Here is a 23706-nt window from a genome sequence, read left to right on the forward strand (position 1 = left end):
TTTCAAATGTAACATTGGAACATTTTTGTAAATGTGTCTATCTATACTTTAGGGGAATCTTTGATAATTGTTATGAACCCTGGAACAATTTTGGATCTTTTTTGCTTTTGTTCATTTCCAGTTTTTTTATTTCTAACTATACCTCCTCTGCATACCAAGCTTGTCTCTGGCTTTAAGCACAATCTTTTCCCGTCGTGATCACTACTGTATACCACAGGGTAATTTTACCACTTTGGGGGAATTGAAAAGATGATTTTATCTGCCTTCTAAGTTATTTTACTTTTTAAATATATTGTCAGTCTATGATGCCTACTTTACCTACTTAACCACTTTCCACTATTTTCAAATTATGCATTTTTATGTATTTAATCAATTTGGATACAGCCCTCTACACGTAGAAAAAAACATCCAACGGGATTGAAATCCTGACAGTTTTTTTTTTTAATTGGTCTGTCCTAAACAGAGCAGTCAGATTTCAAATGTTATTTTAAAACTAAAGTATGAAAGAAAAGCAGACAGGTCATGGGAGAAATATTTTCCAAAAACCACACTATTAAGCATTATTTTGCCTTTCACGTTTAAGTACACCAATATGTGGGCTAGAAGGGGTTGCATGTTTGGCTCTGAATGCTGCTCTTGACTCATACTGGGGTTCATCTTGGCCCCAAAGCCAAATGTGGGGCTCTGGGCAGGCCGGTTAACCTCCCCAAACCTCAGTTTCCTCATCTTTAAAATGAGCACAGTTGTAGCATCCACCTTCTAGGTCGGCTGCAAAGAATCAATGGGACAATCAAGCCGCAGCCGCAGCAAGGCCTGGCACACGGGGAAGCCTCTGAAGGCGCTGGCTTGAGTTCTTGAAAAGGGCAGTGGGGTCCTCGGTTTCGCTATTTCACTAACTAGTGTTTGATACGTAACATGGCATCGCGGGCTGGAAAGTCTCAAAACAAATAACCAGAAATAGTCACTTTGAAGCAACCGTCATCTTGACCAATTTGCTTTCAACTGATTCTTTTTAAAAAATAAACACAATTTTAAAAATTACATAGCTAGTGTCTATCAACTGACAAATGGATGAACAAAATGTGACATATACACGCAATGGAACAGTATTTGGCCATAAGAAGGAATGAAACACTGATACATCCGACACTATGGAAGAGCATTGCAAACATCAGGCTAACTGAAAGGCAGCCCAGCGACAACAAGCCACGTGTTACACCATTCCATTCACATGAAATGTCCTGAACAGGGAAATCTACAGAGACAGAAAGATTAGTGGTTGCCTAGGGCTGGGGATCGGACTTCAGCTAAAGCTATAGGTTTCTTTTAGGGGTAATGAAAATGTTCTACAATTGACTGCAGGTATGGTTGCACTCATCTGTGAATATACTAAACATAATAAAAACCATGGAGTTATATGCTTTTGAACTATATTTTAATAAAGCTGTTAAAATTTTAATTACATAGTATGTAAATTATGAAAAAATTAGAAAATACAGAAGGGTGAACAGAAGAAAAAAATTTCAGTCACCCCAATCTCTCCAAGAGAAAACCACTGGTAACACTTGGGTGACTACTGTTCCGTTTGCCATTCCTGTGCATAGATGTACATATACAACATTTTATGAAAGTGGAATTACGTTGTACAAACATCCTAAGCTGGTGTTTGTGTTTTCTTTAACATTCAAGCCCGTACGCCCTGGCATTTGACAGATGTGTTTTCACATCTTCTCCGAGGGCCAGGCTTTGCAGGGGTTATTCTGGGCACAGGCACAGGCCTGGGCTTCTGGCCTCCAAACTTCCCAGGGAACTGGAAGCAGGTATGGACCGGTCCACCCTCAGCGTCTCCCGCCCGCCTGGCCTGGGCGCCACGGGTGACAGGCAGGAAATTTATGAGCAGTTGGAGTTGGCTGCTACTCACCAGGCGTGGGAGCATGGCGTGAATCAACCATCATTACGCTGTGTCCAGGCTGGGAGGGCCCTCAGAGGTCCCGGGCGTCTAAGAGTTTGAAAGTTATGGCCAGAGCCTTCAGTGAGCCAGGAGAGTCTTCCTGGGGCCCATGAAGTGGGAGAAAAGTTCATTTATTCAATAATGACTTATTAGTTCCTACTAGGTGCCAGCTCTGTGCTGGGCACTGGGGTCCGAGGCCCTGCCCTGGTGCAGCTTGCAGTCTGGCCCTGGGGAAAAGCTGGGAACCGCTGTGGCCCATTGGAGCTGTCGCTTCTGCCCAGTCCTTTCTGTATTCCTCAAGGTTGCTCACCGGAGAGGAGGGCATTGCCATGGGCTCCCAGCCAGTGACAGCAGCCCTGCAGACAGGGAGCACAGTTGGGGCCAGTGGTCAAACCCCTCATTCACTGAAGCCAGTGGATGTGTTCAAATCGCAGAGTCAGCCAATGAAGTGCATGACATCCCTGCCACATCAGATGATGTGCAGGATAAGAGCAAGTAGCCTGGGGGCCCCAGGCTGTGCTAAGGTGCTAGAGGTGGAGCTGGGGCCCAGGCACCCTAGGCAAGCATTTGCTGAGCAGCCCCCATGGACCCACACTGTGGTAGAACCTGCTTGGAGCTTGTCCCACCACTAGAATGGAAGCTCCAGGAGGGCACGGGGCTGTCAGTTGTGTTCCTGCTGCCTTCCCAGTCCAGGATAATGAGAATCTGCTCAAGTCCAGCTGATTATCCCACCAGTCCTACCCCACCACAAGCTGGGGCAAACGAGTGCCTCCTCTGAGCTCCCGAAGCACTTTACCCAACTCTCCCTATGTCCCTTTGTGCCATGAATTATTGTCAGTGTGACTACCGTGGCCCCTGGCCCGCACCAAAGGCCTCCTCCACGAGCACCCCTGTCCTCCCAGGGCCTGGGAACAGAAGAGAGGGCATCGGCGCTCAGTGCCGCCATTCACCGAGGGCAGCCACATGTCCAGCACCTCGCGATGCTCCTTTGCATGCACCGTCCTACGCAGTCCCTGGGAGGTGCCTATCGCTGCTTCCGTTTTGCAGATGAGGAAATGGAGGCCTGAGTGGTTGCTTCACTTGCCCTGGGCCACGTTGCTAGGATGCAGCAGAGCAAGGCAGACCCCTTGACCCCTAGAGACCTCGGTTTCTTCAGCAGCAGACGGAACCAGTAGATCCACAAGCCATCCACCCAGCTGCCACCTCCTTGGTTCTAAGAAAATCTTGGCCTTCAACTCTTGGAGCCGAAGGGAAGGTGGCTGGCACCGAGAGACCTGGCACCCCCAGAGCCAGGGCCAGAGCTGTCAAGGCCCACTCGGCCTGCAGGGGACAGCCACCCCATGCTGACGCCTTCTTGGGATGCAGGCCACTCTCCCTGGCTGCCGAGCTGTTTCTCTGTGCTCTGCCTGTGTGACTCTGTGCCAACTCCTACTTGGCCTCTTCTTTGTTTGTCTCCCCACGTCCATCAGTCTATCTGTTGTTCTGACCCCCACCCCCCACCCACCCTCCGCACAGGCAGTGCGAGAGTCGAGCTGGCCCGGGCGAGGCCTGCAGGCAGCTGCTGTGGCTTCCCATCTGCTTCCGTCCTGTGATGCTGTCCTGCCACCCCACTACACGCTGCTCCTCCAGACCCCAGCAGCTCAAAGCTCCAAGGCCTTCCCCACAGCCAGAGGAGGCGCCCAGGCCAGAGGGGCAGACAGCTGGGAGACGGGTGGCCCAGCTAGGCAGACCTGCCCAGTGGGCCTGACTCATGACTTTCACACAGACATCCCCACCCCCTCACCCCAGTGCAGTGGGACCACTCAGTGCCTCCCCTCTGCGGTCCTCACTGCAAAGTGACAGCAGGGGGTGACAGGCTCCAACCAGACAAGCCAAGTCATACCAAAGTGCTAGCCAGTGAGCCCTTGGAAAGACCACCGTGTCTCTGGGAGACTCCCAGGAGGGAGCCTAGCTGTGGCTATTTCAGGACCAGTGGGGGCACCAATAGGGTGGCTGGGAGAGGCCATAAGCCCTTGAGCAGCCCAAATAATCCAATGATTTCCGCAAAAAATAGTGTGCATTCCATGAAGATGCAGTTTTAAGATGAGAAAACACCTCCCCTAGTCTCTTCCATCATCCCTAAACCCCTCCCCTAGCTATACTCTGGAGCCACCTCGGGATCCGGGTGGGAGTGGGGACATCTCTGATCAGGTGGCTCTTTACTCACCACCACACACACACATACCCACACACGTGTGTGCACATGCACGCCCACTGGCAGGCAACACGGCACGGCGGTTAAATGTGCCTGCTATGGCATCAGACGGCCTCCGTTTGAATACTGACTTCCCCAGTCTGCCAGGTGGGTGACCCTGAGCTTAACGTTTCTGGGCCTCAGTTTCTTTACCTATAAAATGGTAATAATAGTATCTACTACATGAGCTTGTCAGGAAGATTAAAAAACGCAACCACAGAGCCAAGCACTCAGTGCTTGGCAGCCACGTGTCAAAGCATACATGTGCGTGCTGTGTGTCCTCAGACCCCCACTTCCGCATCAGCAACTGGAGGCAGGAACTGTGTCTCCAGATCGCCAGGGCCTCCCTCACATGGCACAGAGGAGCTGCCCATTAGACATTTGTGGAAGATGACTGGAAACACCTCGCTCCCTCGTGCTTCCATTCCTCCACACACCCAGCAAATGTTCCGAGTGTTTACACTGCGCCAGACTCCACCAGAGCCTCTGGGGACCCCGCAGTAAACAACACAGACAAGAAGGCCAGCCCTCCTAGCGCCGCCGTCCTAGGAGAACAAGCCTTCCATAGAAGTGAGCTTCCCGAGAGAAAGGAAGCCTCGTGTTTTCTGTGCCAAAACAGCTTGGACAGGCCCTGTCCCAATAATTGATGCACTTCCCTGCATTCTCAGTTGGACGTTACTGGATGTACTTTAGCTTCCTCTTGACAACAAAAGGTCAAGCCCATGAACATCAGTCTACATACAACTCCAGGGTTCCTGAGCTTGGGGGGCCCTCTGTCCTGACACTAAGTGGCCCCAGCTTCTCGGCTCTTCTGAGCCTGTGGCTTTGCTCTCGACTGTGTTTTGCTGGCTGTGACTCTGGGAGCTGTCCCTGTTCCTGCCCCAGGACCTGGCCCCCGACCCCTGCTGGCCTCCACAGGTCGTTGCTGTTCAGCAGTTCTGATCTGAGACACCTGAGCGTCGAGCTTACAAGAACTATACACACACCAAGTGTAGTGGGCTCCGAAGAAGCATCCCAGAGGATCCTTCTCTGAATTTTTACGCATGGCTTTGTGCCATTTAACTCTGAGTTTCAAAGGGTGGAGGCTTTGTCCGTTTTCTTCTCCAAAGTTCCAAAGTGACCCCAGCACCTAGAACAGTGCCTGACACGGAGTAAACCCTCACAACTATTTATTCTTAAATAAATGTCCAGGGCCCTTCGTGTTTTCTTCATCTTTTTCTATTCCTGTCCCCCAAAAGACTGAGCACGTGTGTGGTGACGGGGCAGCAAGGCAGGTAGCGTGGCTGCTGTGGAGAGGCGACTCCCAGCAATGCACTGCTGCCGCTATTCAGATTCAGCCTGGGCTCTGGGCAGCTCACTCCCTGCGGCTGTCCGGCTCTGCCCTGCCCTGCCACGCAGGGGCCACCTCCAAGAGCTCCTGACCCCCGAGGAACAGCTTTGAAGCCCTTGAAGACCACCAGCCTTCCAGTGTGCAGGAGGGAAACTGGCCCACCACGCAGAGGCCCTCCACCCGATCCTGACAGATGGTGCCCGTGGACACGCCAGCACACCTGTGCACACACACATGCACACACAGTAGGCGGCAGAGGGACAGACCTGGCACCCTCTGCCTGGCCACACAGTTGAGTCTTCAGTAGGCGGCCCAGCCTGGCGTCTGCTCTCTAAGTCCCTAGGAGAGGAGAGGGTGCCGGGGGTCCCTCTGCCCACCTCCTTGAGGGACCAGCAGCATCCTCCAGTAACGCTCTCTGACCATGCAGTGCCTCCAGCTGCCAAAACCTTTCACAGCCATCGTTTCCTTGAAGGCTCCTCACCCACGGAGTTTTATCCATGTTTTTTTTCCATAGTTTATGAGGAAAGTGAAGCTTGTTTGGGGCCAAATGCCTGAGGTTACAGAGCTCACGAGGAGCCGAGGAGCCGGGCTGAGACTCAGATCTGTGTCTCCAGCCCCAGGCCCCATGCCCGATGCCAACAGACTGCCCCTGCAGCTCACACCCTCGCCCTGAGAGAGCAAAGGACAGGAGACAGAGGTGACCTGGGTTTGGAGGCACTGGCCGCAGTGGGTTGGATGAGACAACCTAGGCCCTGCCCAGCTATGTGACCCTGGGCAGCTTCACCTCATCTTGCTCCAGTGGTTAATAATGTGGACCCCAGGAGGGTGGTGTAGGATTCGAGAAAACAATGGGCATGAGACGGCTCTGCAAACTGTAAGTGTGCACAGGTAAGAGGTTACCGTGGCCTGGCCTGGTCACTTAGGGTCTGTAAACCTTAGTACCATCAACTGAAAATGGGGCTAGCAGCACCCACTTTGCAGGGCTGTGGTGCATGCTGGTGAGCTCAGGGAAGTGGGGCTCTGACACTGTGGTTAAGGTTATGATCCTGGTTAGCCTCACTGGAAAGAAAACCACCTTGTCACAAATCAGGGTCAACCCTCCAGGTGTGAGCCACACAGCTATTTACTCTGCTGACCTCTCGGCTGACAGACTTGACGTTTTTCTCAGGTTCAAGAGGAGGACCCCTTCTTTCAGGGAAGGCAGGGGTTGTCTGGGCATAACCGACTGCCCTGGTGAGAAGAAACACTCTTCCCAGCAGGCCCCTGTCCCGACTCCGGATGTAGCTTGAGGGTGAAGGGCTTGGTGCTGTGGCAGCCACTGTGTAGCCACAAGGCGAAGACCAAAAGAAGCCTGGAGTCAGAGCCAGGGAGCCGCGGCCACTTTTCAGATTTCCGAACTATGAGAAACTCGAGCCCCTGTCAGTTCAATCTGCTGCCTGAAGGGTTTCTGTTATTTGAAACTCAAAGCTTTCCTTGCCGATTCAAGGGAACAAGGGTGCCGGCCTGACAGTGCTGGGGGTGCCCAGGGGCATGTCCCTGGCTGTGTCCTAAAGGGGTTAACTGGGGTTAACCGCTCCCAGAGGCCTTGCCTTCAGCACAGGAATATATGCCCTAGCTGTGTGGATTTTAGTGGAAGGAATCATATGTCATTATTTCAGGACCTACTACATGCCAGGAGATGGGACACAAAGACGAAGGGACTCACAGTCTAGCTGGAGACACAGGCACTAAACCGACATCATGTAGCATAGCGTAATGGAATGGAATGTCACATCATATAAATACCGCCTAAAAATACAATGTAAGGACATGAAATGAAATCTAATGTATCACATAATAGAGTATCGCATCCTGTAACATTTTACATCATTGCTTTAGTATGTCATACAATGCTCTCCTGAATTAGACCATACGCGTCCCTATGGTACGGGCAGGGTGGTGGCTGTGCTAAGGGGCCCTGAGGAGGAAGCTGAGGTAGGTAGGGGTCAGGGAGGCCTTCCAGGGGAGCAGAGCCTTCCAGAATGAGCAGGAGTTAGCCAAACAGAAAGGGGAGAAGGGCATTCCAGGCAGAAGGGACGGCATGAGCACAGAGGCCAAAAATAGCCCCTTTGGGCAGAGTTCTGTACTGCTGGGGTGTAAATTGGGACATAGGCAGTGACCAGCTCAGGCCAGGTCACTTGGGGGGGCCATCAGGTGTCCTGTTGAGTCTGACCTCATCCCTTGACCCGTGGAGAGCTCCCGAGGGGTCCTGAGCAGGGGATGGAGTGAAGCTGTCTGACTGGCTTTCGGCAGAGCTGCTGGGAGGGGCTCTGGTGGCACTGATGGGCCTGGGCAGCTGGGCAGTGTGACAAGCCCAGGTGGCTGTGAATTCTGGGCAGAAGGCAGGAAGGTCTTACAGGAGGAAATGGCTCCCAACCTTGCCCTCTAGAAATATTTATCCTGGGACTGCGAGGATGGTAGGGGTTTCTGGTCTTCCAGGGTAGGCAGAAATGGGACGACCTGCTCGAGGACAGGTGGGGAGCCAGGGCCTGCTGACACCCTCTGTCCTAGGCCTTCCACTGTGCCAGATGCAGAGCTCAAGCCTGTGCAGTGGGCAGGGCAGCCCAGTCCTCCCCTTTCCTCGTCCTCTGGAAACCTCAGGGCTCAAAAGCAATTTCTGGTCACTAGGCTGACTCCACACCATCCCCAGCGGCCTGGAGGCAGCAGCCCCTCCTCTTTCCCCAGGAGCTCCTCCTTCCCTGCGGCCTCCTCAAGACCAGCTTCTCAGGCAGGAGACATGGGAGGGAGAGCAGAGCTCACAAAATGATTTCACATCCTTTATGCCACTGATCCCTGAACAGACGCAGGAGATAGCTAAGCAGGCTCCTCAAGGTTAAGATACTTGGGCACCCAGCCCCCCAAGCTCCTAAGGGCAGAGCTGAGACCAGCTCAAAAGTCCAGACGAGACACCTGCCCGCAGAGGCCATGGCGGGAGGGAGGCTCCCGTGGGCCCACACGGAGCCCTTCAGATAGAGAGATTAATGGCCCTGAAATTGCCATAAACATAAATATTTGGTCCTGCCAGAGCTGCCATCTCTCCAACTGGGACTGGGATGAAGGCAGAGAGGAGGAGGAGAGGAATGAGGCACAAGGGGCTGAATAAAGTGCAGACGAAATGCAAAACACCCTCCAAAGCCCCAAATCTGAGGCTTGTGAAAGGCTGGCCACCCACAGCAGCGGCAATGATGGGCTTTTTCCACTGCTGGGGTGAGGGGCTGCCAGGGCTTCTGGGTCTGATGGGAAAACGGGTGAAGGAAATTGAGAAAGGAAAAAGAAAATCCTCAGTCCCCTTCTCCTGTGTCCCCCTGTCACATCACCACCGCCTGACACCGGCAGCCCCAGGCCTGACTCAGCTCCTCCCTTGGGGTCCAGAGGGGTGTGAGGAGGGTGGCCAGGCCTTGCCCTTCTCTCCTTTCCTCCCCAGGGCTGGTCTCCCAGCTGCCAGCCCTGCCCCAGGACCCCACGGCCCCTAGACAGGCCATCCGGTGACTTCTCCCAGAAGGTGCCCAGATTCCAGGCTGACATCTCCCAGAAGCCTTTGGCGGCGGCAGCAGGCAGTGCTTAAAAAAGGCTTCATGTCATGCTGCAATCAGCTGCGGGGCCCAGGCGCTGGGGTATTTATGAATGCGACTGTCCTCCCAAAGCATCTCTGTGTTGCTCTCTGATGAGCTGGTGGGGGTCTCTGCATGCTCCCTGGTCTCCCTGCCCCTGGGTGGACATTGTTGGCATCTGCACACTCAGGGTGCATTCAGGGTGACAGGCAGAATGACTGCTGCAGCACTGCCTGTTTAGAACCTCGACACTGATGTGCCCTCCCAGGCACCTTCTTGCTTGCCTGTCCCCTCCAGCGAGGTCTTAGGAAAAGTCACTTCCAACCATCCCCAGTGTTAACACCTTTTAGAGAGAAAAGAAAGTTCAGCAGCGTCCAGAACTACTGAGGTGGACTTCAGGCTCCTTGGAGGAAGAAGAAAAGTCACAACTGGTGTGAGAAGAGGAAGAAACAACATTAAACAAAAATGGGGGCCGGGGGGGGAATGAAAACCAGAGATAAAAAGTCAAGAGAAAACAGCGGCGCCTGAGAAACAAGAATTCCAGCCGCCAACTTTTACGGCGTCCAGCCCTGTTATTCATAAGCGAGTTTCCTCTCTCACAAAGAACCTTTTGCATGGTTTTCCCTGCCGCCTCCAAACCAGCTGCTCACGCTGTTGTATCCTGAGTGATGATGAGGCTCTGAAAGGGTTTTTTGGGAACAGATGGCCAGGGGAGAGCTGGGGAATGTGCCAGCAGCGGGCCGGGCGGGCTGCCAAGGCCTGCGGTGACTGAGTGCTTGGGCTTCCAGCTCGCGTGCTTTCCCTGCCCTCTGCCCTCCGTGGCGCCAGCAGGCCTTCCCAGCGAGCGCTCGGAACATCTGGAGTCTGGGGCTGCCAGGAGGGGGGGCCGCGGCAGTTGGGCGGGGGACCCTCTGTTCCAGCGGAGCTCCCATGGACTCACCAGCAGGCCCGCCTCGCAGAACAGCTAATCAAAACCACAGCGCCCGAATGGGAACCAGGCGCGCTCCCAGCTGCAGCCAGAGGCCGCCAGGCGACTTAACCCGGTGTCAGGCCTTGCAGCGCGGGGGGTGCTTAGAGCCGATGACACCCCCAGCCCACCCCACCCCTCACCACCACCAGCGCCACCACCAGCGGGCTATTGGCTCCCCGCAGCTAAATGGAGTCTCCACGAGCTGCAGCCCAGCTGCTTATATAAGAGCTGTCGCTCTGGGCAAGGCACCGCAGCACCACACTGGGCACTTGCTGGGGGCCTCCCAGGCGCGGGCCACCGTGGCAGGCAGGCCTCAGGAGTCAAAGAGCTCAGAGCTTGGAAACAAAGCGACAAAACGGCTTGAATCTAAGCTCCACCGCTTCCTAGTCACGTGGCCCCGGGCAAGTGACTGCCCTTCTCTCGGCCTCAGCGTTCCCGCTATGCACCAAGGGGTTTGCATGGTGAGGGGCAGAGAGTGATGTGCCTGGCACACGGTGGGTGTGACTGCTGGTGGTGGTCTGCTGATGAGTGCGATTGTACAACCAAACGTTACACACGTTCTGGGTACGAATCCACGCACTTTGAAATCCAAGGATTTCCGGTGTGGCCTCACTTTACAGGCGCAGGACCAGGGGTTCGGGCTGAGGCTCTAGAGAACTGTTGGTCCCCATCTGCGTTGTGGCTGGTCAGTCATTCATCCACCCTGGGCGCTGCCCTCTCCTGAGGTGTTTCTTCCTGGGGTTCCAATTAAGTTATTACCTTGTAGCTGTAAATTCACGAGATTTCCTTTCTGGCACTCACTGAGAAAACGCCAGCCCTTTCTCATACGGGATCTTGTTTAATCCCTTCAGCAAGGCGGCAAGGAAGGTATGTGTGCTCTCACTTTACAGATGAGAGCACTGGGGATTCGGGACGTCAAGTAACATGTCCAAGGTTACACAGCAAGAAGTGACAGTGCCAGGACTCAAACCCAGGTCTCTCACCCCAAAACTCTACACTTGGCCCACCTCACGGTTTTGCCGAGGCCTCCCCAATGTACTACCATGTACCTTAAGTGACAGAACCACAGAGAATTGAAAAGAACTGCAGGGTTCTCTGGGGTTACCCCCTCCTACACAGACACCCCTTCTCCAGCATCCCGAGGGCCACTGAGACTCTGCAGCGGTTTCCAGGGGGGAGTCCTGGCTCAAGGATGTGCTCCAGGAGGGTTCTCTGCACTCCCAAGAGTGGTCACTCAGAGCAGCACGGGGGCTTCCCACGTGTCTGAGACTTTCTGAGCACAAGTGGTTGGTTCTTTCTCTCGATGTCCGAGACCCCGATTTTTCATTCGTACCCAGCATGTTGGGGAGAAAGGTGGGGATCTGTGAGTGTACGTTGGGGGAAGGAAGCAGTCTAAAAAATGAGAGAGGAGGAGGAGCAGGCAAAGAGGGGTGAAAGGAGAGAGAAAGCAGCACCCAACCCCTACCCTGCCTTGGGACCACCCAGGCAACCTCGAAGCGTTTGGGAAAGCCAGCTCAGCTCACCTGGGAGTTTCCCTGGCCAATGACCCCTCCAGCCCAGGCCCTGCCAGACTTGTGGCCCAACGGTGTCAAACAGGAGAAGAGAAACGGCAGCTGAGAGAACACCCTGTGTTAGAACAAACAGCTGGCGACAAACGTCTATGTAATTGGAATGCCAGAAAAAATAAATTGCATCCATTTTTATGACTGGAGGGGAATTTGATGGTGGTTTCCCACCCACCTCCCTTTTTCCCAGCATAGATGGACTCTGTGGGCTCCGAAAGCAGATGGCATTTAACTCAGTAACTTGGTCCAGAGGATTTGGAAATGAGAACCACCCCCGCCCACCCCACCCCACGTGGGAGGCAGGACGGGGAAGTGGCAGGAGCCAGGCTCACCTCTCTTACTGGCTAGATGACCTCGGGCAATCCCTCAGGCTGAGAGAACAACACTGGGCTCCACCTCTGGGGCTGGTGACAGGAGTCCCTGGCACACAAGCCACACCCTCTGCACATTCCGCACTGGGGCCCTGGTAGCCTCCAGGGGCGACTTTCAGATCTGTGTGAAATGCCATGATGGGCAGAAGGAGGTAACACAGGGACAGTCATCGAGGCAGAAAGACGGACTGAGGTGAGGCTGGCAAGGACCTTAGAAACCACTTATGTCAGCTGCCCCCTCACAGTGGAGATCCAGGCCCCAGTGGGGACAAAGCCAGGACACGGGCTCTTGGTGGGGCCACAGGAGGGGCTGAATCCGGGTAGGCTGGGGCTCTCGGGACTCTGCCCCACACACCAGGCTCCGGGAACATTCCACAGAAGGGGCAGGCGCCCACAGGTCCTGTTGGAGGCCTGGGCTCAGCCATCCAGACAGTAAGGGGCCCCCTTTGACACCCTTGGCTCACAGCAACCCCTCTTACCCAACCCAAAACCTATGTGCCAAGTCATCTTGTCCCTGGCACTGAAGCTACAGAAGTCTGCACCCAAGACGTTCTTCCGAAGAGGAGCCAGACCACCCTCGACCTGCCTTCCCTCCCAGAAAGCAGCAGGGGAAAGAGGGAAGACACAGCTCTGACCAAGCGGCGCCCAGCCTAAATGCTGCCTCTGGCTCGGGATCACCCCCGGGGCTAGGAGTAAACCTCCGGGCCATGCAGACCTAGCCTTCCCACAGGCACGGCAGCTGCTGGCACGCCACCCTGGGGCCCTCACTCACCGTCCTTCGGTCAGCGCTTGAGTTCCTCTTATCTCCCCATCCCACCCCGGGGCCTGTGAGCAACTTGAGGGCAGGGACTTTGTTACCAAGACTCAAAATATGCTGTTAAGTTTAGTCACTGCTGCTGTTGTTATTATTATTACTACTCAATGGCTTCAAATCGCTGGACAGAGGTGCCCTAGATTGTAGAAAATTGGCCCTTTCCTATTCGGCAGGTCTGGCGAGGCCCGCCCAGCCCAGGTGTAGAAGAACAGTTCTGCCTCCTCCTGCTCTTCCTCATCCCCCTCCTCCTCCTCCTCAGAAGCTCCCAGGAGTTGCTGCTTTAAAAACAGGAGCTGCAGAAACGTGGCCCAGCGCCAGGTGCTTAACGTGCATTATCTCCAGCTGCAGCCGAGTCAGAACTGAACTCTCCAGAGCCTTCCACCCCTCCCGCCTGTCTCTCTGCTGGGCGGCCTCTGACACAGCCCTCTGTACTACTGGGGCTTCTAAATGGGGCTCTGAACCCTCAAAGTCACATCCTGTGAGGCCCAGAAAGGGAGGACTCACTGGCCTGGGGTCCTCAACTCCCCTGCCAGGAAGGGCTGAGATGGGCAGAGGATGTCTAGCGGGTGAGCCCAGTGCACTTTAAATCCCATTCTTAACGCAAGCCTGGAGGGACAGGGCAGCTCATGAGAAATGCATGGGACCTCAGAGGACACTTGAGGACACTGGGGGCTCAACCTCCCAAGGAGCTGTCCTGAAGGAGGGTCACCCAGCCTCCTGTGGACATAGACTCTGAGGAGCAGTCCCCATGTGGGTGGCTCAAATAGCCATCAATCACTGTGGTGATGACTGTCATCATTCCAGCAGACATCTGCCCACTGTCCCCAGAGCCTGGAGGCCCAAACCTTTGCTCCCCCCAGCCTCCTGCAGCCCTGCCTGGCATGCCCATCATCAGAGTTGCTGGGCCTAAGGCTTTAAACCTCAGTTAACATGCAACTGAGTTGCTAGGAGGGTGACCATGAAGCTGTCCCTCACCACACACACCTGGTCAGGAATTAATTAACCAGGTGGGCTTCCACAACCATAGACACATGGAGGGGGCAACGGACTCCAGCATGGCTCATTTTTGGTAGGAAGGGGCTGGGAAGCAAGTAGACCTGGGTGGTCATCTCATCTTCCAGGGAAGAACAGCAAGGGACCCCAGCAGCCCTGAGTGAGAGGGACTGAAGTCAGGTCCTGCAAAGAAACTACACACTCACGATGCCATTCAGAACCAAACTGGGCCCAAGCGCCCAGGCTCAGGGCCCTCTCAAAGGCGAGCCCCAGGGTGGTAGCACAGGGACTGCATGCCAATCCAGCCCACGAACATACCTCTAGACCCAGAAAGGGCAGAGCAGACCCCTGGATGGAAGGTTCTAGTTCTCACTCCTCTTCCATCCCCTCATGCCCCAGCAGGGCTCTGGGTGATCTCCCTGGCTTTCCTGCCCAACGAGGCCCACAACACAGCTTCCTGGTGGCAGCTGACTGCTGGAGGCTTATGTCGAAAGCAAGAATTCTCTTTGCTTTTCCTTTTTCTCACCCTGACCACTCCTGATTTCCAAACCCTCTTGACCAAAGAGTGTTCAGTTGCCACTCGGTGGTGGGGACTCTGTGGCAAATTATTTTGTGCCTACACTACCTATGCTGTGTCTGGCACATAGAGGGTGGTCAATAGCTATCCACAGAAGGAAGGCGGGGAGGGGAGGGTGTATGTACCAAGGAGAGCTTTAAGAGCCCTGTCTCTTGCTTGGGGACCCCTGCAGTGGTCACATATCCTACAAGGGGATGGACACCAGCTGAAGAAGGTGGAGGGTGGGAAGGAGGGGGCTCTTCCTGCACCTGCCATGAGTTCCTGGCTTCCCCTCGGGTACCATCAATCACGTCCTTCATGTACCAGAAGAAAGTCACTTCCAGAGGAAGGCTACCCCACAGCAGTCAGTGGCACGTCCTCTCTCACCTGAGCATGTCCTCAGTCTCTCCCCGTAAACTTGTAACCAGGTGCCATTTACCGTTAGAACTTTGTAAGCCTTTTCACAGAAATAGTCCCACACATGAGGAAAAAATATTAGTTGGTCTAATTGTCCTGGTGGTTGGTTCCCCAAACAGAACCTTGGTAAGTGGAGGTGGGGCCTCAGAGGTCCAGGCTGGGTGGCCACAAAAGGAGGAAGATAAAGCTAGCGAGGTTCCAATTACAACTCAAAAGCCAGGACCCATCTAAAGATGTGCTCCCCATTCAAACCATCTCAACCCTCCAAACAAAAGGTCAGGGCAAGGGGCCTGAAGGAGGCAGGAAACCCCCTCTCCTGGGGCTCCAGGCCACTCAGTCTCAGGACCCCGTGAATCCACCCCCAGAGCAGAACATCTGCCGAGAGAGGCTAGCTCAGGCCAGCTACGCTGGTCTCAGTGTGATGCCACACATCCCAAACAAGGGGGTGGGGAAAGAGGGGGGCAGCACACCCAGGGTAGGAGAGACAGACAGACAGAAGGAGGATGACAACTAGCAATTAAAGACTCGGGCAGCAAAAGCACAGGTGCCCAAAAGGTGGGTCATAGGGGCCTAAAAGAGGGTGCTTGAGTGCACAAGGGCTCCAGGAACACCAGGGGTCACGAGACGAGAAGCAATCTGACTGCCTGGGACACACCAACAGCCCACGCCTGCAGCGGCTACAGGGCCAAATCGTGATTGTCCAGATAAAACTACCGAAGCAGGGAGAGGTCTGGGGGGCTCCAATATGAACACTGGTCCCCACTGATCCCTGAGTGTCTTCATTCGGGAAGTGTGTCACTATGGATATGATGTGAGCCTGTGAGGCCATGAAGGTCATCACGGCAAAGACACCCAGCGGGGTGACCTCCTCACACCCACCACAGGCAGAGTGAGGTCAGGAGTCGGGAGGTGCCCTCAGGCCTGGGCTGGCTGGGGGCAGAGTGGAGAAGAAAGAGACTATTCCCACCCCGGAACTGCCCCCTTGGCCCCCAAAGCCCCTCCAAGGCAATTAAGTTAAGTAGGCCCCGCAGGATGAGCCTCAAGTTCAAATGCAAGTGTTTTCAGGTCCCATTACCTGAGGGTGGGGAGGCCGTGAGGGCGCCACCACAAACACGCCCCGGGTGCCCCGCGCTCTCCCACCGTGACTCATTCCATCTTCAAGGTGGCCCACGAGTGAGTGTTTTCCACTGTCCGTGTTTATCAATGAGCAAACAGGCTGGAGGAGGGTAAGAGATGCATCCGGATGACACAACAGGTCAGTAGTGAGCCAGGACTCGAGCCCAGGGCTGCTGGGTGTGCTTAACCACAATCTGTGTCCTCAGCCTCCCAATCGGCACAATGGGAAGGTTGGTGCCTTAGATTTGAGGTGACTTTGGGGGAAACTGAAAACACCGCTCTGCCAGGGCTCCTCACCCTACTTGCTCCTCTTCCTCACTGGCGGGGGCAGCCTCCTCCCAGCCCAGGACCCTGCTCTGGGCAAGGAGCCAGCGGAGGGAGGGGGCTTCCGAGCACCCCTTTCCATGGTGAAGAGGGGGAGGCAGGGTGCGGGGGCGGGGGCCGGGCAACTGGGGCGGGAAGGGGACAGGGCGCCTGCCCACCCTGCCCATCCACACCTCCAACAACCGGCCTGGATGCCAGGGGAAGTTCACCGAGAGTTTACGAACCTCCTTTGTCACAGCGCCGCATGGAGCCATCAATCACGCCTTCATTTACCCGGTCACTTTCCAGAGGAAAGCCGCCCAGCGCAGCCAGTGGCGCTTCCTCTCTCACCCACTTGATGAGGATTTCATCTAATTGGTCCACATTAAATCACTCCCAGGAATGCAGGTTCAATTAGCGGCAGGGCTGGCGGTGATGAGGTGCCTCGGCCCTCCCTGGTATGGGCCTGGGCGTCCATGGGGGGCCTCTGGGAAACCCCAGAGAACCCACCAAGGGGCCTGCCTGAAAGGGGATCCAGGGGAGGGATGTCAGGATAAGGGGGAGGGGCAGGCCAGGAAGGAAGAATGGATGGAGGATGACAGAGTCACCAAGCTCCCTGAATGCCAGGGGAGCCCTCCTGCTCCAGGGCTGCCAGCATCTCTCCTCACAGACACAGACCAGGCCCCGCTCTCTGTCTTGCTCCCTCCAGCCACACGGAAACAGACTCAGAGGGCTGCAATGAGCCTTGCTTAGCACTACCCTGACTGTAAATGCCTGAAGCACAGGCCATCTGGAGACCATAGCTGTGCCCAACACCTTTCCTCTTGCACACACTTCCCAAGCACAGCAAGCTTTGTATAAGCTGTTCCCTCTGCCTTGGATGCTGTTCCACCCTTCATCTGCCCGGTGACCTCCTGGTTGTCCTGACAGTCCTAGCTCAAACACCACTTACACTAAGATGCCCTTTCAAGCTCCCTGGGACAGAAGTCTTAACCTGTCCCTCCTCTGCCTGGCCTTCCACCACCCCTTGCACAGCCACAGTCCTGCCCTTATCTACTTACAGGAGGGTCTCTCTGCATGGGGACCAGGACCATAAGTTTATCATCTTTATTCTGCCACCCAGCTTGCTTGGCACATGGTTGGGGCTCAGTAAACCTCTCCAGAATGAATGAATGAATGAGTGAATAAATGAATGAGTATCACCTGCCTTAATGCACAGCCTCAGGTAACCCATAGGCCAAGTCACCTTCCCAAAACCTGCCAAAGGGTTCTCCTGGGAGTCACCCTGCTCAGGGGAATCTTGTCCTGAGAGGACCACACGGGGAATTTTGCACCAGAGCACCTAAGGCCAGAAAGGGCTTCAGAGCTAAACAGTCCTCCGCATTTCAGTGATGAGAAAACCCAGGCCTAGAGACCCTGGGTGACTGTCCGAGGTCACCCAGAAGCCTTATTACCAGGAGTAGGGTCACACTCATAATCCCAGGGATGTGAGGAGCCCTGAAGCTGGGGCGACCTCCAGCAAACCTCCAAGAGCTGATCTCTCTGGCCCCTTCAGAATCCTGGGCATGAGCAGGGCACCCCAAGTTCCTCTTCCTGCCTCCCCAGCCCTCCCCACAGGCCACTGCACGAGCAGCTGGCACATACCTTGCGTTTCTTGGCACGTCCCTCGGCCTGCAGGGTGCGGGTGCAGCGCTGCACACACTCGGAGAAGCTGAGGTTGCTGTGGTCGGCGCTGTAGTCGAGGTCAGCCAGCCGCGCCAGGGACAGGATGTAGTTGCAGGCGATCCTCAGGATGGCCAGTTTGGACAGCTTCTGCCCATACGAGTAGCATGGCACCTGGGAAAAGAAGGTGTCAGGATGGTCTGCAGGGGTCTCTGTGCTGAGCGAACAACCCCCACACCCCCCTTGGCCTGGCAGGTGTGGAGGAGGTGGCCTGTCTGAGGTACACCTGGGCCCTCCACCCTGATTTTATGATCTGTTCCAAGGACCTGCTGTTTACACACACACACATCTCGGGGCATCTGCTCTGGGACACAGCCGCATCCCCATGTTGCAGGGGAAGAAACTGAGGCTCAGCTCATTCAATCCATCCAAATCAAAGCACAGTGAATTTCCATCATGACAGAGCTCTGTCCTCCACTCTCCCTGAGAAGGAGTGTCTCTGAAAGAATAGACATTTTTTTTAGCTCTGATGTTCCATTCATTCATTCAGCAACACTTGTTTTGCTGGATACTTGAGGGGTCCAACAATTAGTAACTTGATTCCTGCCTTCAGCGAGCTTACACTCAAGACTGATGTAATGTCATAACGGAGGTAGGCACCTGGGACTCTGGGAACACACAGGAAGGAAAGCGTCAGTGCTCAGCTGGAAAGACACAAACACGGTTGGTTTCCTTTTTCTTTTTTTATCTTTTTCTATATGCCCTCTGGACCTAGGGTGCTGCTGGGCGGACAAAAATTGCATAGTAAATACAGCCCCAAACAAACTTGACCCGTCTGTCAATGATTCATCACCAACTAGATGCTTACTAAAATTGCATAGGGATTTGTATGGGGTGACGAGATGGAGCCTCTAACTTTTTAACATCATCTACCAACACTAGTGCTGCATGAGCAAAAAGTCACGAAGACTGTGGCACAATGGAACAGAGTTCTGTGTTGTGATGTGGAAATATCTCCACGAAATGTGTCTGATGGGCACTAACCAATAGATCCCACTGTCCCTATGATGTGTTGTCCACCTAAATGGCTAAAAACCCAGCAACCAAGGGTCCTGGTTTCCTTTTCCCTGTGGTTCTTCAGGATCTATATGCGGAGCCCATGTCACTGATTAACCCATATCCCACAGAGACGGGGACCACACGGCATATCCACATGACAAGTATTTAGTGAGCACCCCCCATATGCCAGGCACTCTTCTAGGCCGGTGGTTCTCAATCAAGAATGACTTTGTCCCTCAAAGGATGGTTGGGAATGTCTGGAGACATTCTTGGTTATCATCACAGGGAGGGGGAGATGGAGTGGGGAGAAGCCAGAGACCCTGCTAAACATCCTGCAATGAGCAGGATCCTGCCCCCCACAACAAGGAATTACCTGGCCCAAAATGTTGACAGTGCCAAGGATGGAAATCTCTATTCCAGGCCCCGGGGATAAAGCATGGACAAGGCAGTCACCTCAGATTGGGGACACTAAATACATCACCCACTCTGATCTCACTTTAAACCTCACTTTGTCCAAGAGCTACCCCTGACCTCCCCAGCCACACCCTACGCCAAGAGAGCCTGCCCTTAACAGCACCCATCTGTCCTTGACGGCCCATACTGTCCCCTCCCTGCGAGCTGAGGGGGAAGGCCAGGCCTGCAGAGCCCAGCACAGGCCCTGCTCATACCAGGCTCTGGAAGGGGTCTGTTGATTGAGGGAGTGAGTGAACAAATGAACGATCTCCTCCGTAACTACTCCAGAATGTTCTGAACTGGATTCAAAAACCTTTCTTCTCTCTGAGGATGAAGATTTAGTGTTTGGCACACAGCCTAAGCACGCATACCCTTCTGTCACCTGAGTTCAACTCCTGGATCTGGCTCTGCCTAGAAGACCCTGGGCAAGGGACAGAATCTTTCTGAGCCTCAGTGTCCTTCTCATATTGGGAACAGGACTGACTCCCCAAGGAGGTAAGGATTAGACGAGATGACGTATGCACTGCAGGGTAAGGCCTGACAGAGGGCCCTGAAATTATTGCAGTCGGTGTTGCAAAAGGTCCCCACAAAGGGCATCCAGAAAGGGTGAGAAGCAGGAGGTCTGGAGCCAGGACACACGTCTGCCCCACCCTCCAACCCTGGTGGGTCCAGAGACTAGGAAACCCAGGGAGGAGGAGGGGGCGACAGAGAGAGAAAGTCAACTCCCATACATTTCCACACCCCACTCCCAGCCCCGGCCGCAGCTCCAAACCCGTCCAAGAGAAGCTGGCAGAACAATGCACTGTGCTGGTTCCTAACCAGAGTCCAGAAAATCCTGCTTTATCAGCCTGAACAAATAAACAAGGTCTGGCCGTCCTGGGGCAGGGAAGAGGGTCTCAGGGGCCAGCCAGCCAGCACTTCTGCCTCCTTGCTGTGGGAGGGTATGCTGGCCCAGGGGAGGCTCTGGGGACTGGGCACAGATCCGTGACACAGCCCCTCACACTGTTTTCACTCAGATGTCCTGCTGAGGCTTTCCCATAAACACCCAGCTCTTTGAGTCCCTGGCCCTGGACAGCTGGGCTTCCAGCAGGGAGCGGGGATCGTGGGAGGGATCTGCACGCTGCCACCCAGGGTCACTGCAGGACTACAGAGCAACATATGAGGCCAAGGCCAACCGAGGGGCCCCATGCCAGGTTAGAGGCCGGTTTTGTTCCAGATTTGCCACTTTGTCCCATTGCTTCTGTCAAGCTCCAGGTCTAACAAGAAGAAAACCATCTATTAAGCTCTCATATATCTGGCACTGTTGTAGCTACTTACAGGTAGTATTATCCTATTTAAAACCTTCCCCCCAAATAAAGATTATTTTCCCATCTGCACATGAGGAAACAGAGAGGTGACTATTGGGCCCCAGATCATGCTGGTTGGAGCCAGAAGCTCGTCTGACTGCCACCCAAGGAAGGCACATGGCCTTTGGGCTCCCCTGGCTGCCACCATAAAAGGTGGCCATATATGGGACACCAAGGGCTCCTTTCAGGTAGCTCCCCCTACTCCTCCCCTACCTCCAGGGTGGCTCCTCAGACCCTCCTGGCACCCAAACCCCAGGATGCAGCCACCCGGCCCCAGACAGCCCAGCTGAGAGACACCCTGGCCTGGGCTACCCTAGCAAAGCAAGAATCTAGCAACCAGCTCTGGTTCTGGGAGGCCAATGTAGGGCGGAAAGAGCTGGTCTGAATTCCAGGCACTTACTAACAGTGTGACTTTGGGCAAGTGCCTCCACCTCTCTGAGCCTTAGTACTCCCATCTGGGGAGTGGGGACAACAATGCTGTGTACCGCACCCAGCTGCGGGGACTACAGACAGCAACTCATGCCAGAGTCTGTGCAGCGCAGCCCTCTATGACCACTGAGACCTGGCCGCCTCACTGTTTACCGTGATCTACTAAGGCCAGGAAGAGGATGGGTGTTCCGAATGCAGTGTCTATATTCATCTTTTAAGCAGCCCAATGAGGTAGAAATGATCACTTTCACTTTACAGAGAAGCATGTGACCTCCAGGCATGTAGCAACTCTCTGGATCTCTCAGCTGGTGAGAGATAGGCTGGATTTTGAACTTGTGGGTTAGCTGGGCTTTTTCCAAAGAGCCAGCAGGAACTGCTTAGAGATTTAGAATAGTATCTATAGCCTAAGGTGAGGAGGTAGACAGCCCATCCTTCTGAGGTGGTGATGGAAAGTACTGGACTGATGATGCCATGAGCCCCTGGCCTTTGTGCATTACCTCTTTGAGCATCCACAACAAGGCCCAGAGCCCACCCACCCACGCCACCTGCAGAGGACCCCACAGCGGTTGTCTGCTCACCCTGATCGGAGGACACAGGCCAGAGGAGGAGGCAGAACCACCTGGCTCCCCCTCCCAACAGACTGCCCAACCTCCAGGAAAGGAAAAGGATCTGCCTCATGCTCATCCCACAAGGATTTTTCAACTTCAGAGGAGCAGGTTTTGGCATTTGCGCAAGGCCCCCACATACCCCCAAAACATTCCATCCCACCCACCCCCAGCTGGACCCTCTCCGAGCTCCAGCAAGCAGGAAAAAGCAGGAAGGGCACTGACCCGGGAGTCCGAAGGCCTGGCTCTACCCCTGGCCACCCATGTGACCTTAGGTAGATCCAGAACCTTACAGAACCTCAGTTTCCTCACCAATAAAATCGCCACCTCAGAATGGGACCCCAGTGGGCAACCATGGGAAAGCACCATAAAGAAACAAAGCCAAGAACCTGCCAGAGAATGCAGGAAAGGCCTCGAAGCCCTCCGCCCTCTTGCTTCTGTGCCAACTCCTGCCCACCCTTCAGCCCTCCTGGAAGGCCACCAAGACTCCTGGGCCGACAGAGCTCCAACAGTACTGTGTCCACTCAGCTGAGCACTTGATTTCACCTGAAACTGTTCTCTAATCATCTCGTGTCAGTGAGTGCCGGATTTCTGGGGTGAAGCCACTCTACCCAGAGCTGTTCAAGGTCCTTCTCAAGATCTATTTCAATAGGTCCTTTAAAATCCCAACCTCCTACACAGCCACGAGGCTGGCCCCTGAGAACCTGGGTCTTAGTGGTTAAGACCTGTAGCCCCAGGGCCAGACAAGCCTGGGTACAGATCCTTGCCACTCTGTGACCTTGAGCAATTTGCAACCTCTCTATGAGTGTCTTCATCTGTAACATGGGGAGGTAGCACCATAGATATGCAACAGCATGCCCAGGTAAGACACCTCGCCCGATGCAATGGGGCTCAACAAGGAACTACCCTGGTAACTGAGGACATGATGAACTAGGAGAAAGGCCTCTGTCACCCTTATGTACCTGCATGCGGCCCAGTGCAAGCAGGCCTGTCCCCATTGCCCGAGGGGATGAGCACAGGCTGCCTGGCCCCCCTTCCACATCTCCCTTTTACCTGTGGGGTTTGAGAGTTAGGGAAGTGCTGAGCTGGGGGCATACTCCCCAATCCCCCTCCTGGGCCACCCTGAGTTCACTTGGTGAGGACCCCTGGGGGACTCTAGGGACAGCAGGGAGGTACAGCCCCTCACCATCTTCCAATGCTACCATCCCTCCAACAACGCTGAGGGGCTTCAAGAGGAGAGAGGAAATCCACACGCACACCAGATACCCCGGGGGGGGGGGGGCACAGCTTGTGAGACAGAAGGTCCTGCCACTCCAGCCCCTCCTCTCACCACCCAGAAAGGCCAGCCTTTCCCTCCGACCCCTCCCAGCTGGCAGGGAGCAGCCCTGCACAGGGGCCAGGCCCAGCTGTGCACACATGGCCTTCACATGAGGCAGCAGGGAGGGCTCTGGTGCAGCTGGGCTGGTGGCATGTGCTGCAGCCTGACCATCTGCCCTGCACAGCCCCCACCAGGCCAGAGGGCCTCTCCCCACCTGCACCTCGCAGGCGGCCATGCAGCCTGCCCTCCCCTGCTCCCTTCTGGTTGAGAGGATAGTGGATCATGACAAAACAGGAGCCTGTCTGGCTTCCGCCTGCTGAGTTTGGATGGCTCCAGGGCATTAGACAGGCTGAGGAACAGAGCTGTTAAAAGCCTCAAGAGCCCTGATTCAAATCCAGGCTGTGCAAGGACAGCGACACGCAGCTATGCAGGCTGTGACTGTATGGTGCCATACACCACACTGGAGTCTGGTGAACAGCACACCAAAGTGGCGTGCAGCAAAAAATCCATGAGGCCACAGGCTGTGGCAAAAGGCTAGGACACCTCAGCAAACTTATGTAAGCTCTCTGAATCTCAGTGTCACCATCTGTGAAATAGGGCAAGGGATGGAGGGGCATGATAACGA

General features: G+C 54.8%; 1 protein-coding gene across 1 annotated transcript in view; it reads right to left on the reverse strand.

Moving 5' to 3' along the window:
- ATOH8 (atonal homolog 8 (Drosophila)) overlaps positions 1–23706 on the reverse strand; it is a 31519-nt gene that overhangs the window by 3853 nt on the left and 3960 nt on the right. The window contains exon 2 of the mRNA XM_012644197.1: positions 17854–18045. Within this exon, the coding sequence (XP_012499651.1) occupies positions 17854–18045 (192 nt within the window). The remainder of the gene's footprint in view (positions 1–17853; positions 18046–23706) is intronic.

Source organism: Propithecus coquereli, unplaced genomic scaffold (assembly GCF_000956105.1).
Source record: "Propithecus coquereli isolate 6110/MARCELLA unplaced genomic scaffold, Pcoq_1.0 Scaffold208, whole genome shotgun sequence".
In the NCBI taxonomy this organism is placed as follows: domain Eukaryota; kingdom Metazoa; phylum Chordata; class Mammalia; order Primates; family Indriidae; genus Propithecus; species Propithecus coquereli.